This window comes from Canis lupus, chromosome 10 (assembly GCF_011100685.1).
Source record: "Canis lupus familiaris isolate Mischka breed German Shepherd chromosome 10, alternate assembly UU_Cfam_GSD_1.0, whole genome shotgun sequence".
Classification (NCBI taxonomy): domain Eukaryota; kingdom Metazoa; phylum Chordata; class Mammalia; order Carnivora; family Canidae; genus Canis; species Canis lupus.
In genome coordinates, this window is record NC_049231.1 from 26,055,124 (window position 1) to 26,073,818 (window position 18,695).

The window sequence follows — 18,695 nt, forward strand, 5'->3', positions numbered from 1 at the left end:
AACACAAACACTCGGGGGCCCGCCCAGAGCCCCACTCCATTGGCCGCAGGGAGGATGCTTCCGGCTCTCACTGGCTGGCGCTTGTGCCCATCAAGCTGCTGTTCCGCCCCTCCGAGTCCTCGCCGCTGCCGTCGCCCCTCATTGGCCAAGCGCTTCCCGTTTGACGAGCTAGGATTGGCTGAGCCGCCTGCGCCAATCATTCGGGGACACACCCCCTCAGCATCCCAGAGGCCGCTTCCTTGGTCGCGGACCCGGAGAGGCGAAGGGGAAACTAGAGCATGATGGCGGCCGAGCTCACTTGGCGCAACCATCGTCTTTTTTCTTTTTTTAGCTCATGGGTGCCTCGCCCTCGCGCTGTCTCCCCTGAGCTCCTCTCTCCATCCAGTATTGCCTAATAACGGAATCTATACGCGCCGGCTCCTTGATTTATCCCCTTCGAAGTGCTGAGTGTGGGCTGGTTGTGCGTCATTGGACCGTCAGAACGTCAGTCCTTAGTCACATCTTCAAGCTATTGGCGGAACGGCCAGAAGCCCCGTCCAACAACAAGGACTGGTGCCATTGGTTCGACTCCACAGAGTTCTTTCCCGGTACCTTATTGGGCCGGGAGGCGCGTCAGTCAGACCTGGATGCTCCGTGCTCCGGGTAATTGTTTGCTTGGGAGTTTGGGGGACTCCGGTCGTTTGGCCCGCAGCTGACGATGATACTGACTGTCGTTTATTTTGTGCCTCCTTTGTGCCAACGACTGTCCTCAGTCCTTTACAGGGATTATCTGTTTGAACCTGTGGGTTTTACATTCTCTGAATTTTACAGATAGAAACGAAGGCTCTAAAGAGAATTAGGACACTTGCCCAAGGTCACCTAGATAGAAAGTAATTGGTGAACCTGGCACTGGTCTTAGGAGGCTGGTTCCAGAGCCTTCGCTCTTTTTCACTGGCGCCTCTCCCTTCGTCCCGCATCTTACCTGCCTGCCAACACAACGTCTTAAAAACGTTTCATTCCGAAAGCAAGTTCCCCCGTCAGTCTCTGGAGGTGACATTGTGGGAGACTAAAGTTACGGAGAGGTTGTTACTGCCGCCACCGCCTTCTCCCTGGCACCCGTTCCTCCCCACCCTAAAGTAAACCATCTTGGTGTTTCCCGACCAGAAGCCCATCTACTTCTGTGTTTATTTTCTCAGCTTTATAAATGAACATTTCTACCATCCTTGTGTGCCAAGCCTACCTCCTCAACCCTCCCTCATCTATCTTCCAGCTCCCTCTTTGGAGAGAGAGAGAGAGAGAGAGAGAGAGAGAGAGAGAGAGAGAGAGACTTCGAGAGCCAGAAACAAGGAGAAGGAGAGTTTAAAGAGAGATAAAGAATAAATTGCTTTAGAGATAAATAATTTATCACATGCAAATGGAACAGCCCTTCAGCTCCTGGGAAGCTTCCAGAGTGGCCCCTGATGCAGTGCAAGACGTGTGCTTCTGGCTCCTCGCCACTAGATTCTCTGTGGCAGCTTTCAGAGAAGTGAATCCAACATTCCAGCCAGGGGAGGGCAGGATGCTAAGGACCCACTGCCAAAGAGCCAGCCCCAGCCTCTGGGACAGAAATGATCTCCAGGAGCACAGCTCTGGACTCCAGCCCACATTCCGTCTCGGGTAATTAACATTTTACCATCCCAAATCCCCATCCCCTGTAGCTTCAGTAGGATCACCGCCCTTGTTTTACTTCCTGATCCAAGCTGTTGTGTAACCTCGTTGGCACTGCTTTAGTAATAAAACAACCACTGTAACACTGTAATGCTCAACACTGAACAGACTTTCAGCAGAGGAAGACAAGGCATTTCACAAACATCAATTAAGATTAAATGGCAGGTATTCCTAGGGTAACTGCCAGCAGAAGGACAGAAAAGAAAGATCATGAGTTAAATTCTAATTAAATGTCCTAAAGAACCTGAATCCTTATAACTACGGGCACATACCCCATACCAGCATTCCAATATGGGGCTTCTGAACCAGAAGACACTGTTCAGGATTCAAGACCTTCCTTATCTTCACATTGGTTCTTTGTAACTCTTTTAACCCATAAATCAGTGCTTGGTTTTATAGTTAATTGTTGGACACATCTGTGTGCCCCAACTTAGTTGTATGTTCCTTGAAAACAAATGGTTTCTGGGACACCTGGGTGTCTCAGTGGTTGAGTATCTGTCTTTGGTTCAGGGCATGATCCTTGGTCCAGAGATCGAAACCCACATCGGGGTCCCTGCAGGGAGCTTGTTTCTCCCTCTGCCTATGTCTCTGCCTCCCTCTCTCTCTCTGTCATGAATGAATAAATAAAATATTTTTTAAAAAAAGAAATGGTTTCTTTTTCATCTTTATATTGTTCTGATTATAAAGGTCCCCAAACAAATAATTATTCAGTAAATGTTTATTGAGTCTGTCAGCACTTTCCTAAGGTACAAGGGCTACACAGATGAATAAAACCTCTGACTTCAGGGACCTCCAGTCTGGTGGGGTTGGCCAAAAGGTAAAGATCATCACAGTGCAGATGGCTTGGAAGAACACAGGAAGAATATAGGACTCAAGCTTGGCAGGACAGAAATGGCTTCCCAGAAGTGACATCTACAAGGAGAACTAAGGGGTGAAATGCAGTTAGCTGGCCAAGAGGCTGATGACATGTGGTGACCTGTAATATTTGTTCTCTGTGGGCAGGGAGCAACAGAGGACTATCCAGGAATGGCCAAAGCCTGTTTTTCCTATAATCTTTGTGAGAGCCTTCACCTCATTGTATTTTCCCTCCCCAGGAGAAAACAGGAAGCTGGAAACCCTGTCGTGTTTGCCCACTTGAGAATAGGAAAATAATTTTCAAATAAGATTACTGTTTTTCCAATAATAAAAGTAACACCGAGTAAAGATTTCGGACAGTATAGAAAGTTTTAAAGTAGAGAATATAAGCTCTCCTAAATCCCTACTAGAGCCAACTCCTGTTAAAGAGAGTATCTTCCCAGACTCATGAATAGACACACATGTGGATTTCTTCTTCCCACAAATAGTGGGGTGTGGTTTAACATGTGCACTCTGAGAGCTCTCATTGCTCAAAACTGCAGCTTTGGGTGGAACCTGTCCTCACTTTCTATACTTATGGGATGGAGGCCAATAAATCAACCAAATGTTTATTGTAGAAGATGATGGCTTCAAATTCCTGTTACAGCAAATGACAAATTACCACCGTTACAGGACTCTGGGGCTTGTTCAGGCTAGTGTAAAGTCAATGAATGGGGGCGGGGGAATCTGCTGTGCCCACTGCCTTAGGGCTTATGGGTATGCTTTGGTGGTTGCAGAGTCAATCTGTACCCTGAAAAGGCAGCCCAGGTCAAAGAAGAATGTGCTAAGGTGCTCTTCTTTGCTGTTTCTCGTTCCTTCTCTGCATGCTACTTGGGGAAAATATTTTTTGTTTGTTTGTTCCAACTCACCCAGCTTTGAGAGTAAAAAAGCTCGTTAAGCCCTGCACAATTGTATTTAGGCCAAGTGCAGTATGTTCTTGGAGTGCTCTACTATTCTTAGAGCTCTATATGTAGGGTTCTATACAGTTGGCTTTTTGCTGGAAGAGAAGGCAGATTTAATGAGTGATAGCTGCCTTGGATGGCTACCAAAAGTGCTCTAAGCCATTCCAAGCAACAGGCCTTCCTCTTTTCCCTTGAGAGATTGCTCTGTGATCCCTGAACATATTGCATGGGCCTGGACAAAATCCAATGCAACGGGAATTTCTGTGAACGATTCTGCAATGACCCACAAGCTCGGGGTGACATAGCCAGCTGGATATGCTCCAACTCTGATTTCTGTGACACAGAAGAACTCTGTCCACCCTTTGCACTGGCCTCTCATTGCTATGAGATATTTGGAAGTGTTTATAAAGCATTCTGCAATTCTCTAATCGTATAACCATGGGAAGATCCCTGTAAAGGAACCTAATCCAAAAAAACAAGAAGCCTGCTGACAGCTGATACTGCTCACTGGGGTAGTGGGTATGGCCAGAGCCAAGGCCAAGAGCAGTGGGGTAGGGGAACTTTCTAAAGGGTGCTGATTATAGGGGACATGCTTATAAGTATTTATTACATGTCAGGTAGCATTTATTGTGGAACAAAGCTCTTGTGACCGACGCTATGCCACTTCTAAATCATCTTTCTTCTTATGACCACACTTCCTGAAAAGCTCCCTGTGAAGCAACGAACACCAGACTCCTCCTGTTTGCTGGCCAACGTTAGACCCACAGGAGGCTCGCAGGAGAACCAGAAGTGGCTGTTAATAATAACTACCCTCTCACACACACCTGCTTACTATGTGTCAGACACTACACTGAGGGCTCTACCCGGATCAAGGCAGCTCATCTTCACAACCCTGGTTAACCCCAGTTTCCAGAGAGGGAAACTGAGGCACTGGTTACTAACAAATTTGCCCAGGTCACCAAAGGTAATAACCTCAGAGCTGAACCCAGACAGTCTGACTCCAATGAGTAAGTTCTCTTCGCTGCTGTGTTGCCCGAGATGTCCACATCGAGAATGCCATAGGGCAGCTGGGGAGACACCCGGCCTCCAAAGGAGCAGTTGCCCTCAGAGCCTTCCTTCGCTCCACTCCAGGCTGGGCTCGTTTCTCCTACAGACTCGGGGAAAGAGGTGCGCCTCTTCCTGGCTAACGTATTGCCTCCGGTGGTCCTTCCTCCGCATCCCAGTTGGGAACTGGCTCTCCTCCCACCCACTCCAAAGCAGCCTCCTTTCTTCCTGCCCTTTCCCCTCCATTTCCTTTACTCAGCTTCTTAAGTAACGACCTGAAGCTGTCTCCACTGGTGCCCCTTCCTTCTTTAAACCCGACTCCTGGCCCTAAGGCTCTGCCGACACTCATTTCTCCAAGCTCATCTATGACCTCTTGTGGCCAAGATCCAAGAGCCTGTCTCAGTTCTCGTTTCCATGGCTTCATCACTACGTTTTACTCCGAGAATCTTGGCTTCCCAAAATAGCCAGCTTCCCTCCTACCTCTACAACTGTTCATGCTCTTTTTCATACCACCTCTTTCTCTAAGCTCCTTCAAAGGAGTCTGTCTGCTCTTCTCTCCTTCTGTTGCCTTCTGGGGGCATGAGGGTGGGGGCGAGGAGCTGGGTCATTGTCCTGCCTTCACCTCTAGGATTGCGACTTTCATCCCTCTGTCTTCAGCCTTCATTCTGCAGCTCAGTTGCTGTTCACCTTGAGCAAGTCACATACAGAGTGTCCTCTTCCTCCCTTCTAAAGTGAATATATTAAATCAGATTTACTCTTCTAGATTCTAAAATAATGATAAAACCTGAAGTTTTGGGATGCCTGGGTGGCTCAGCAGTTGAGAGTCTGCCTTTGGCTCAGGGCATGATCCCGGGGTCCCAGAATCGAGTCCCACATCAGGCTTCCTGCATGGAGCCTGCTTCTCCCTCTGCCTGTGTCTCTGCCTCTCCCTGTATCTCTCATGAATAAATAAATAAAATCTTTTAAAAAACCCCAAAACCCTGAAGTTTTGTTTTTGTTTTTTTTTAAGGTTTTACTTATTTATTCATAGAGACAGAGAGAGAGAGGGGCAGAGGCACAGACAGAGGGAGAAGCAGGCTCCACGCAGGGAGCCCGATGTGGGACTCGATCCAGGGTCCCCAGGATCAAACCCTGGGCTGCAGGCGGCGCTAAACCGCTGCACCACTGGGCTGCCCAACCCTGAAGTTTTTAAATACATACCACACCCTGGCAGGACCAGCTACATAATTTGCGGCCATGCGGAATGAAAGCATGGGGCTCCCTGTTCCAAAATCATTGAAAATTTCAAGACAGTAACAGCAGAACATTAAACCAAATGTGGGACCCTCACCTTCTGAGTGTGGGGACCTGTGGGACTGTGAAGAAGATTGGCTGCCCATGAAACCAGCCCTAGTGCCAGGCACTGTCTTCAGAATTTTATATGTATTAATTTCTTCAGTCCTTATAACAACCTTAAAAAGTAGAATCAGATGAGGAAACTGAAGCAAACAGAGGTTAAATGACTATCCAAGGTCACGTTTTTTAGTTGGTAGAACTGAGAAAAATATCTGTTGGTCAGGGCTGTTGTGAGATTCACACGGTGAAGGATGGTCCCCGGGGACCCCTTGAGAGAACTTCTGGTGGCCCCTCAGCTGGGCCACACCCATCCCTTCCTCAGTGAGTTTGCAGCCCTCCCTCCATGGCTTTCCTCTTTCTTCTGAACCAAGGTCCATGCTTCCTTCAAAGCTCAGTTTGAGTCCCCTCTCTCCTTGCAGGGGCTTCTGGAGCAGAGAAGTTGGGCCCACTTCTCTACTCCCCCAGAGTCAGTACCCCGTGTAGAGTCAGAGCCTGGTCATGGGGCTCTTTGTAGCCTTCAGAGCACTCACTTGCCCATTGCTTGACCTCTTGAGGTTCACTAATAACCAATTCTACAAGGCTACAGGGAAAACTTCTTTAAATCTCTCTCCACAACCTCATGGTAGCCTGTCTTACCTACCAGACTGGGAGGCCTTGAGGGCAAATATTATATCTGAATCTTCACTACATCTTTGATGCTTATAATTCTCTTGAAAGAATTCTTTCTAGGCTCTGGACCTTTCCCTGGAATGCCTTGCCTCATTCTTCCCTCTCCCATTCACTCCTCAGGTATTGGCTTAGAGACCACCTCCTCCTCTAGAAGGCTTCCCTGATCTCAACTTGTGGGTTAAGTGCCTCCTCTGGGCTTCCACACCCCCTGTACTTCCCCATCATAATGCTTGCCTTCCTGTGTCCATCTTCCCAACAAGGTTATAAACACATTGAGGGCAGAGACCAGGTCTGTCTTATTGTATTGCCTAGGTCACACTAAGTCCTCAATAAGTTTGCTTGAACAAATGAATCAATAAAAGTAAATATTAAATACATGTCATTAAACTCCAGGTTATTTAATGGCTTTCAACACAGGACTGGGCACCTGATAGATACTTATGTAAACTTATCGAATGGGTGAAAACCAACAACTCCGGAATTTCTGTAAAGAAGAAAGTTTTAGTGGCAGCAATCTGGTTAAAGCAGCAATCTGGTTGGTTCCTCTTGACAGAATAATGTCAAAGAAGGATCCCAGGTGTGACAACGAAGAGTTAGCATTGAGAACACAGAAGAAAAGTGTGCTGGGGCTTGCCGGCCACAGCCAGCCACTGCCTGTTTTTGCATAGCCCACAAGCTAAGAATGATTTTTACATTTTTTAAGTGGTTGGAAAAATTAAAAGAATAATATTTTATAGCACATGAAAATTATATGCAATCCCAATTTCAGGGTCCAGGCAGTTTCATTGGGAGACAGCCACACCCACTCATTTACATACCACCTGCAGCAGTTGATTTAGTGTTACAGCAGTGAAGGATCCACATGTCCACAAAGCCTAGAATATTTACTGTCTGACCTCTTACAAAAAAAAGTTTGCCCACCCCTGGCCTCTGCCATCTTACTCTTACCCAGAGAAGGAAAAGAAACGTGTTGCAGCTGGCCACAAGGTGTCAGCATCTCACCATGGTGCTTTCAGCTGAATGGGCTCCTCTAAGGAACCACAGCCAGGAGTATGGCCCCAGGCCCTTGCGTGCCCTTGAGCAACTCCCAGTGCCACCAGGGAGCTGGCTGTAGTTGTGGAGAACGACGGAGCTTAGAAGGTAGAAGAGGGGAGCCTGGCTGACTCGATGGGTTAAGTGTCTGACTTTGGCTCGGGTCCTGATCTCAGGGTCCTGGGATCAAGCACCTGGGATGGAGCCCTGCATCAGACTCCTGGCTTGTCCCTCTCTCTCTGTCTGCCTGACACCCTGCCATTCTCTCACTCTCTCACTCTCTCAAATAAATAAATAAAATCTTGAAGAAGAAGAAGAAGAAGAAGGAGGAGGAGGAGGAGGAGGAGGAGGAGGAGGAGGAGGAGGAGGAGGAAGTTGGGGAGGGTCTGGAGCTCACATGAAGGGGATAGGACTGGTTTGGGAAGTCCAGGGGCCTGGTGCAGGTAGGCAGGCTTTTTTGGGTGCGCTGGGTTTTTTTTTGTTTGCTTGTTTTGGGTTTAATTTGCATTTTATATATGAAGGGTTTTCCAAACAAACTAAAATTCTTTATTTTATCTAAAACTATCCATGAAGAAAAGCTGTGGGCCTTTTTCACAATCAGATAAGAGTGTAGCCCTCTTTCATGCCTGGAACCAACAAGCCCACAGAGCTAAGGTTGAGGAGGGGTGTGCACCGGGGAACATAGGGCCCTGCCCAGCAAAGCAGCCCACAAGTGGCACCCTGGCAGGATGTATTCCACCTTTCTTTCAAACCCTGGACCTTGAAACTCCTTTCAGGTGGGTGGGTATTTAGCTCTGTGTGCCAACTACTCAACCTGAAAGTGACAATCATATAGGGAGGGGCAGGGAGAATTCAGGAGAGAATGTCCCAAGAAGGAAATGATAAAGCTCTTTCACTTTAACACACCAACGGAAGTATCATTGACTGGTAACTAAGTTTCTTCAAATATTCACCACTGTGCTGAGTGCTTTACTCCCCACAGCCTCTGGAAAGTGGCACCAAGATTATCCCCATATTACACATAAGGAAACTGAAGTTCCAGGTGGGAGGCGACTTGCTGGGTCACTTAGCTAATAAGTAGCCAAGTGGGGAATCTACCCCCACACTGCCCAACCTGTGTGGCACCATGTGCCTCAGCTAAGGTCAAAGCAAACGGCATGCCCCAGCACCCCCCTAAAAACACAAGCTCTACCAGGGCCTCCAGGGCTCATCATTCATCCTAACTAAAATAAGCCTAACTCACAGTCAATATGCACTGAAGGAACAAAATGAATAAAGCCTTCCAAATACTCCAGTGAAGTGCCTTTCCTTGTCCAATCAGCCAACTCCCAAAGCCTTCCAGAAAGTTCCAAGCTGCACTCTGGAAATAATCACCAGGCATGGTTCTTGGTTCTTAGCATAGAATGGCATGTGCTTCCCCTTTGCTTGTGCCGAGGACGGTGGCCACTGCAGACAGACTGCCTGTTCTTGGCTTCCTCCTCTCTCTGCCAGACTCCTCATACTCTCACTGCTTCTGTGTCAGGTCTGAGCTGGTCTCCTATGAGACGTGGACATCTGCTCCTGGAACTGCTTTTTTTTTTGTGGCTGCAGACAATGCCTAACTTCTAGTCACTTTACTGACTGAAAACGTGTCTCTAGCTGCCTATTGCTTGGAGAGGCCAGTGGAGTGCTCCAGATGGGTCCAGATAATTAGATTCCTGCCCTTCCCATGACTTGTTGGGTGACTGGACACATTTCCTCACATCAAAGCCCTCACCTCCTTGTCCCATTTTTGTGTTAGCAATTTGAACGGAAGCATGCAAAGTCCCTGAGCAGCCAGAGAGGCCTGGAGACCCAGGCCCACCCAGTCTGGAGTACCTGAGGAAGACTGTCCACCGAGGACACGTACTGAAAGAAGTCCTCCTTGAAGAAAGGATTCGGTCAGGAAGGACTTTTCATAACTCTGTTCTCAGGAAATTAAGTAGCGGAGAGCAGACTCCTATTTGGTGTCCATGTCTCAGAAGTCAGGAACAAGATTGAAAGGGTCATGATCAATTCTGAAGCCTCTGACACCACCCACATTGATTAGCCTGGCTTACTCTATCAAGTGTTTGTCAAGTTTTCAATCATCTAACAAACAGACATTAACTGGATACTGTGGATAGAAAAGTAACCCAGATAAATGATGGACAGAATGGGTACCTACAACCCCTGGATGGGAACCCCAAGGACAGAATGGGTACCTACAACCTCTGGATGCGAACCCCAAGGACAGAATGGGTATCTCTCAGCCTCTGGTTGATCTAGCAATTACTCAGCCCAAGAACACACTCACAGGTGCACATGCCACCTTCCAGCTTTCTTGAAGGCACTCATCCTCTCAACCTTGGTCTGGCTCAGCCTGCTAAGTCCGGGGTGCCTGTTCTGCACCAGACCTTCTGCCCCTGGGGCAGCAATGCAGACATTACAGTGACAGCCGCTGGGTCCTGCAGGCAGGGCGCCGTGACTGTGGCACACAGCCAGATGATCAACTACAGCCCCAGTGTGTGGCAGGACTCATCTGCTGCTAAGGGGGGCTCTGCTGATGTTGACTTGTGACACTCCAGGTAGCAGTTCCCACTTGGCCTGACTTGAGCCTGGAAGTTTCTCTGCTATCGGCCCTGGCTGCCTTTTGGGGTGAGGATGCTGTTGGGCACACACAGGTCTGGCCAAGGGTGCGTTTTATGGAGGGCTTGACTGAAACTAAAGGAAGGCGAACAGATTGGGAGGAAATGTAACAGGGCGCTCTGTGGAGTAAGGCAGATGTGTGCACATAAACACACCTGTTCTGGGGAGTACAAGGCAGTGAAGAGCTAACCAAGGTAACTAGAACGAGACAGAAGATGCTATTATGTCAGTTACAGAAAGCAAAATCTTTGGCAAATCAGCCACCCTCTATGGGCCAAAGCATTCCATCAAAGATACCAGCTTCATAGGAACATGCACGTGAAAGCACCTCAGAGAAGCAGCCTTTAAGGCCGCAATGAGCTGTCTCGCTCAGTAGGGGTGACTTCACCCCCTATTGACACTTGGTGACACCCAGAGACATCTTTGGTTGTCTCACCAGGAGAAATGCTACTGGCATTTAGTAGGTAGAAGTCGGGATGCTTCCTAACATCCTACAATTGTATAGGACAGCATCTCTCCCGACAGAGAATTTATGGCTCCCAAATGTCACCAGTGTTGAAGGCGAGAAGCCCAAGCTAGAGGAGCAGGCTTAGATCTGCATTTTATGCAGGGTGGGACCTTGGGAGAGCTGTGTACCTCCTCATCTGTAAGACCTGAGCTGCACATTACACAACTTTGGGAAGGTCAAGCCCCAAATGTCCAGGAAAACTTTTCATAACACTGTAAAGGCTTCTTTTCTGAGCTTTTCTTAGTTTGAAACCTGCAGGTGATGGAAGCATCTAGTACAGTCACTGGCATATAATAGGTGCTCAGCAAATTAAAGAGAAAATCATCATAGTAAAAACAAAAAAGGCCCATGTCCCCTTTCTGGCCTGTGTGCTCTGTATCTCAAGCCACCTTTTTTTTTTTTTTTTTTTTTTGCCTGTCCATTCTATTAAGTTCTGTACAGGCAGAGGGTAGTGATGTTAGCAGAGGCTATGTCGAAAGCACCGTTGAATGATCAGGGATAGGACTGATCGTATACCCCGAGGACAGAAGACACAGGAGATCGGGAAGTTTTGCCAAATCCAGGGAGAGACTCCAGCCCCAGGAGTCCTATACTTCTCATTCCTATGGGGCAAGATCCAGGTGGCAGCTGCCCAGGGTCTCGGTCCTCAGCTGCCTCCGCTCAGGGGTGTCAGCCCGCCCAAAGAGCTGTGCCAGTTGTTGGCACTCAGCCTACAGAAGCTGGACCCAGAGCGGGCAAGTTGGTGGAGGTGGCAGGTATGGAGTGTGCTGTTTCATCGTCTCCTCCGGGAGCCCTTCTGACGTTCCCAGCCTGTGGAAGCTGTTGCGAGGGGATCAAGGGCATGATCCACCCTCAAACGTGCCATCCGTCTGAGAATGCCAGATGTACCCTTGAGATTTGACGAGAGAGCGGATACTTCACAAAGTGTGTGCAAGTGCTGCAGCAGAGGGCGGATGTACTAAAAACTGCGAAGCCCCGCAGCTGAACGGAGCGCGCTGGAGCTCGGGCAGACGCTAAGCTTGGTGCAGCAGGGTCCTCAGCAATCTTTGGACTGCGGCCTTGTCCCTGTCCCTGTCCCTGTCCGGAGCCTGCCTCAGCGCTGGGGGAGGTGCCTGCCTCAGGAGCCGGCACTCCTGCCACACAGCACCGCTTCCCATGGCCTCCCACCCCCCAGCTTCTCGGAAGAAAGTGGGAGAACCCCATCTTGGCGCCCGGGAAACGGGCAGAAAGGCAGGCGTGGCTCAAGGCTTGGTGCTTCCAGTCTGGATCCTCTGACAGGTTAGGGCTGGGGAGGACCTGGGCCCGCTCTGGGTCAGAGGGGAGAGAGACAGGAGGCCAGCTTCTCTTGTGTGTAGAGGAACGAAGCCTTTGGGAAGAACCCTGAGGAGCTGGTCCCTTCTTCAGGCCTCCTCCCTTGCCCTCACCAAGGGTGATCTCTTCACACCCCCCCTGCCATTTGCCCACGTGTGTCTCATACCAACAAGGTGATGGCCCCGCAGAGGGGACACCCTCCACGGCCCAGTTTCTACCTCCCCCTTCCTTCCCCTGCAGAACAAGCACGTGCCACATTGTCAGCACTTCCCAGGAAGTGTTTAATCCTCATAAAAGCTCAAGGAGGTGGGTCAGGGTCCCCTGCCCTCCAGGCCCCTCCCCTCAGAAGCTAGCCTCAGGATGAGGGGAAGAGCCCCTGGGAACCAGGCTCACCCTTCCTTTCCTCCCCACCGCTGGAGGCCAGGTTCTCCTCCAAGTGCACCACACCATCCCACCTGCTGGTTCACTTCCGTGCCCGCAGTGCCCTCCCCCAACCCTGCACCTGTGCCCCTCCCCAAGGTGCTGGTGCCTAAGGGTTTTTGCAGAAGGAAAGACAGAGAGGAGTTTGGTTCAAAAGTAAGAGGCTGAAAAAGGCTGCCTGGTGGTGCTTCCACTGGGTGCCGCAGCCTTTCGGCTCTGCTGCAGCTATGATCTCCCAACAGTAGGCTCACAGAGCCTGCAGTTTGGCAGTTTCTCTGTTGTCCATTCCAGAAATCTCTCCTCAGACCCCTCTGGTTACATAAGTGTGGAGAGGGCAGCATGGGACTTTAGGCTGCTCTCCCTGGCTTGGTGTTGTAGCCATGAGGCCAGGCCTCTTTGCAGAGGACAAGGATCCTAGATGCAGCCTGACTTTTGGCAGAAGGCAAAGGCTGGTCTTTGGCTGAAATGGACCTGGAGAAGGCACAAAAGTCCTGGCTGTTGAGGGGGCTGAGGGCCATCTTGGGGGCAGGGGAAAGGACAAACGCCCTTGTCTGCAGGACTCAACCTCTCATACCACTTGAATCTCCCACCCTCGGCCAGCTCTCTCTCCCTGCCCTGGGCTGCAAATCAAGGCACATTAACAGGAGGAAGGGGCCCCAGGGAAAGGCACAAGAAGAACCCCCATATGTGTTTGCAGCAGGCAACAAGCCAAGGGGGTCTGGACCACTGGGTAGAGACTGCTACAACAGTGTGGAGAGAAGGAAAGGAGACCTTAGTCGGAGGGCTCTCAGAATGGCAGGGTCAGATCCTGCCACTGGCTGGGGGGAGGCCTTCCCCTCATTTCACTCTGGGTGTAGTACAGGAGCCTGCAGGAAGCAGGCCAGGAAGGCCGCAGCAGCCGGTGCCCCAGCTGTATCTTCCACCTTGAGTTCAGAGCCCAGGTCAAGGCTGGCTCCCTGGCTCAGAGCCCCATTTGTCCTCTTCCCTTATATCCCACCAAACCTCTTGGGGGACCAGAAGCACCGGGAAGCCCAGGGAAGGAGAAGTCAGGGAGCTGGGGCTGCCCTGGAGACCCCATCACATCGGGCATGAAGACATGGGCTCATCCCATCTGGGGACCTGCAGGGCAAGGCTGACTCAGTGGAGAGAGGGGGTCCGGCATAAAGGAGAGCAAACATGAGTCAAGCTTCCACTTAATGTAAACAAGAAGGAGTGACCCCTGCCCGGCCACCGACAGTCTTGTAGGGGCACGTGATCATCTTGAGATGCTGCAGACTCTCACATCTGGGGTTGAGGGGCCCTAAGGCCAGGATGGAGGCTGATGGGCAGGAAGCGAACAAGGGTCCAAAGTGCAAACTGGTACAGGGTTTGACCTGTGTTCTCCTTAGGACAGGGCCGGGGGCATCCACAGGTCCTACCCACCGCTGGCCCATGGCTCAGGAAATCACACAATTGCTGGCCTTGGCAGGACTGGGACTTGTTTTACCTGCAGAGACAAGTGACACAGGCAAGGAAGACATAAGTGTTGGTGGACTCGCCTCCCACTCCTCTCCTGGGTACTGCCCGCACCCCAAATTGAGGGGTGGGGCTCACTGTCCCCCTCTCAAGCTGCTGATCTGGAACCAGTAGGCCCCCCAGGAAATCAAAGGAAAGGTTCTCCCTGTCTGGTACTCTCAGCAAGACTGTCACTGTTTGGGGGTATCAAGGGATCTCCGGATATCAGCAGTGTTGGGGGGGGGGGCGGTAGGATCCAGAACACCAATCTACTACGATAATCAATGACTTAAAAAGGCTTGCCAAGAGGTGGCTTACCAGTAGCTAATACTGTACACAGCCTCCCTCACAGCTTACAAACCGCCACCAGTCATGCTCTCAGGCAGCCCCCCGGGGCAGCCGCGCTGTGAGAGGGTGCCATTAGCCCTGCCTCACAGCTGAGGGCAGCGGGCCACCAGCTCCCCCGAGCCAGCAGCAGCACCTGGCCTCCAAATCCACCCGCAGCTCCTTCCACTGTGCGGTTACTCCAGGAAGGGGTCACCAGGGTCAGCAGGCTGGCGGAGAGCCAGGCAGCGTGGCTGGGGGCGGGGGGTAGTTTTAACACAGAGGATGGAGGGAGCACACTTCATTGAGGGGGAAAGAAGAGGGAGAAAGGGGCACCCAGGTGGCTCAGTTGGTTGAGCATCTGCCTTTGGCTCGGTCGTGATTCCCAGGGTCCTGAGATTGAGCCCCACCTTGGGCTCCCTGCTTAGCCGGGAATCTGCTTCTCTCTCTCCCTCCCCTGCTCTTGCTATCTTTCTTGCTCACTCTCTCTCAAATAAATAAGATCTTAAAAAAAAAGAAAGAAAGAGAAAGAAAGAAAGAAAGAAAGAAAGAAAGAAAGAAAGAAAGAAAGAAAGAAAGAAAGAAGAAAGAAAGAAGAAAGAAAGAAAGAAAAGGAAGAGAAAGCTGTTCTTCTCCAGGCCAGCCAGAGAAGCATGCTTCTCTTCCCAGGCCCCTTCTATCCATTTCCACTTCCTTTCAATCCAAAGCCGAGGCCGGTGGCTTCTCTGGCGGGATTTCTGTTTTCATAGCTGCAGAGGGAAGAGAGGGTGGCAGGGAGCTGCGAGGCAGATGCTGACACCTCCTGGCCCTCCAGGTGTTGGGCTGCTGGGCCTCTGTCCTCCTGGGCTCCTGCTGCCTCTCTCCCAGGTGCAAGCTTCTTCCTGCCCGTCCCTCCCTACAACTCCAAGGGTCCCCTCCCTGGCGCTCACACCACCTTCCGCTATCACTCCAGCTGTGAATTTAATTAATGTGGCGGCTGCTTCCTCTCTTGAGCCATTAGGAAGGGAGACACTGAAGAGGCTTTAGTGGAGCCCTTCCAGACCCCCCCCACCCTCCAAGCTCAGCTCACCACCACCTTGTCTGGGCAGACTGAACCCACTCCTCGGGACTTGCTACAAGTCCAGCTGGGCCTCCTTGGGGCGTATCAGACTTAGAGAAGGTGGGAGGGCAGCTGGACGACTGTACCACCCGCTCCCTGGGGGCTCCAAGGGTCAAGGTGCTTGGGTCATCCTCCATGGTGGTGCCAGGCTGCCTCTGATGCAGCTCTGCTGGGGACTACTTCTGCTGTCCCACAGTCCCCTCTATGCTGCAATGGACACAGCAGTCCTCACTTCCTCTCCTTAGTGGCTTCCTTCCTTTGCTTGGCCTACAGAGCAGATGCTGAGTCTCTCCCTGGAGGCAGCAGCATTTTGGAGACAGGAAAGCAGATTGATTTCTGCCTCCAGAAGCAGGGGAGTGTGGCTCGGGGGTGGGAAGGGCAGGCCTGCTTTCCAGGGCTCCTACTCTCCTGCCCTGGGGTAGGGGGAAGCTGAGAGAGGCGGAGGGGTGAGGATTGGGGGAGCCTGAGTTTGCCAGTGTGTGCTTCCCACTTGTTCCATAAGGATCCTGAAAGCCTGCAGAGCTTCTTTAGACTCAGGATTTAACTCCATGCCTCTGACAGAGAGATGGTTTGAAGACAAATTCTTTGTGTGCTGTCATTCCTTCGGCGCACTTAGAGTCTACCTCATGCAGCTGTTTGGCAGAACCGAGGAGAATCAGACCTGCTCAGGTTAACAGGACAAGGTCTGTGTGGCAGGGGCAGCCCAAAGGTGATTTGAGGGAAGGCCAAACTGCAAAGGGAGCTAACACTGCAGAGACTGAACCTAGGGTGGGAGCTGGTGGAGGCGCCTGGGGCATCAGGACAAGGATGCTGATCTGGCTGGTCCAGACAGGGACCACGGGGTCTACCTACCAAGGGGTTTCAGGACTTCATATTCCCCCTTTCTGGAAGATTCTTCCTCTGGATGACCACACAGCTTTCTCCCGCCCTTCATTCAAGTCTCTGTTTCAATGCCCCTTTGTCCCTTCGTCAGAGAGGCCTTCTCGTTCACGCGTTATAAAAAGGGTCATTGCCCTCTCTTGCCCTTCTGTTTCCAGTACGGTGTTCATTCCATAAGAGCAGGGACTTTGCTTGCTTTGTTCACTGCTGTACCAGGAACTTAGAACAGCGCCTGGCACAGAGCAGACACTACATAGATATATATTTGTTGAGTAAAATGGGTGACCAGGCAGGGACAAGCTACTTAGAGGTTCATACCAATACTAACAATAAGCAGCATGAGTAGATCTTGACTGGGTGATACACAAGCCCTCACTCACCTAGATGGTGATGGACAGGCGCCTTGGCTAGGACCAAGCAAAACCAGAAGGGTGGAGGGATTATGACAGATGCCAATGAGAATGAGGATGCTTGCCTCTTTTCTAGAACCAAGTGGGATCAGTTCCTCAAAGGATGCTCACTTGACTCCCCTCACCTTGCTGTGTGATTGGGACCCTGACTGGTAATAGTGCTAGAGTTTATTAAATCAGACCTCCAAACACTGGCTGGGGCATGACCCATGATGGTCAGGAGTGACCCTGGATTTTGAAACTCTATCTTGACAAGACAGCTCTTGAGTAGACTTATCCTGGAACTGGAGACCCACAGGTCCCCTAGGGAGCTCTGAACCGCAGAAGCACGTTCCCAACCTTCCATCCATATGGCCCCAGATTTCTGAGAGAGATTTGAGACTTCCAGTCCCCAGAGATGACACAGGTGAGCCTGAAGTCCCAAGTTCAAGAGCTTGGTGGCCATAGCACGAGGACCCACACCACATTGCCAGTTAGGGTGGCCCCCCATGCATGAATCAGGGAACCCAGGAGAGTTCTGGAAATGCAACTGTCACTGCAGAACAGAGAACTCTGAGAAGAAAAGCATGGGCCTGGGGGACCTTGGAAGGTGGTGACCCAGAGGCACTCTGGAGTGTTAATGGCACTCACCACTAATGGGATATGGGGGGTGGGGTGGGGTGGGGGAGTCCATTGGTAAGAAGCCTGTGGCCCTTCCAAACAGTCTTTAAAGATATAGGGGAGTGGCACTAACTCTAATCTTCTGGAGATAGCCACAACACTTGGTGCAGGGCCCTGGGACACAAGAGACCCTGCTGCCTTATCTCACTGCGTGACCATGGATCAGAGGCTTGCTCCTCTGCATCTCCTATCTGTGAAACGATGGCACCAGGAAGTGTGGTTGCGAGTTCTGTGTGACACCATGTAGCATGTGTCTACCCAGCACTTGGTCAGGGTCAGGGAATGTCTATTGTGTTGGCATTTCCCAGTGATCTTCCTGGAGGGACAGGAGAGGCTCCACAACATTATTGGGAACATCCTCCCCAAGTCTGGCAGCCCCATGAGAGCCTTATCTGAGTGTCATCATAATCCGCTGCTCTGGGGACCCCTTATATGGAAAACACTCAGGACACTTTAAAATACAGATTACTGAGCCTAGCCCAACGATACAGATTCCTCACTGTATTTTATTTTATTTTATTTTATTTTATTATTTTTATTTTTTTAAAAGATTTTTTTTAAAGATTTTATTTATTTATTCATGATAGACATAGGGGGAGAGAGAGACAGAGATACAGGCAGAGGGAGAAGCAGGCTCCATGCAGGGAGCCTGATATGGGACCTGATCCCGGGACTCCAGGATCACGCCCTGGGCCAAAGGCAGGCGCTAAACCGCTGAGCCACCCAGGGATCCCCCTTCTCACTGTATTTTAACAAGCCTGTCCAGTGAATGTGCTCCCTGAGATTGGGATCTCTGTCCCAGAGGGCCTGTCCCAAGCTCCTGGGTGGACATAGGTGGCAGGCTTGGGAAAGGTGTTAAGTGCACCAGTGCAGAAGCAAGGTCTCAGTTGTTGAGAAAAACCGAAAGGAAAAGGAGCTCAGCTTCCACCAGTAGAGGGGGCAGTGAGCCTTCAAACCACCAGGCAACACCCTCCCACCTCCAAACCTGACAAGACACCACCCTCCCATCCCAAGACCTAAAAGAAGAAAGGGATTTCCAAAGGTTCTCCCAAGGGCCACACTTGGACCTGCAAAAATTTGCATACTGCTTGACAACTATATACTTCTTATCGAGCAATTTTACAGGCTGCCAGCATTTACCTTTTCTATTTTTCTCTTCTACCCACCCTATCCATCAGCCCAGGGTCTCCCTTGACAAGAGGGCAGCAGGGAGAAAGAGGACAGAGTCAGAATCAGGAACTCAGAGGGACCTCAGAAACCCTCCCTGGCTCAGTCCCTCCTCTTCTTGAACAGGAAACAGCCCTGGGGAGGGGAAGGGATGTGTCCGGGGTATGGGGAGCAAAGTGCTGGGAGCTGAGATCCCACATGATGTCTGCTCTGAA

At 50.7% G+C, this 18,695-nt stretch overlaps 1 protein-coding gene across 1 annotated transcript in view; it reads right to left on the reverse strand.

The window, feature by feature from the left end:
• Positions 1 to 12,284: 12,284 nt before the first annotated feature.
• FAM83F (family with sequence similarity 83 member F) overlaps positions 12,285 to 18,695 on the reverse strand; it is a 34,416-nt gene continuing 28,005 nt past the window's right edge. Inside the window, exon 5 of the mRNA XM_038550489.1 lies at positions 12,285 to 13,933. Coding sequence (XP_038406417.1) covers positions 13,884 to 13,933 — 50 coding nt within the window. The 3' untranslated portion in view covers positions 12,285 to 13,883. The remainder of the gene's footprint in view (positions 13,934 to 18,695) is intronic.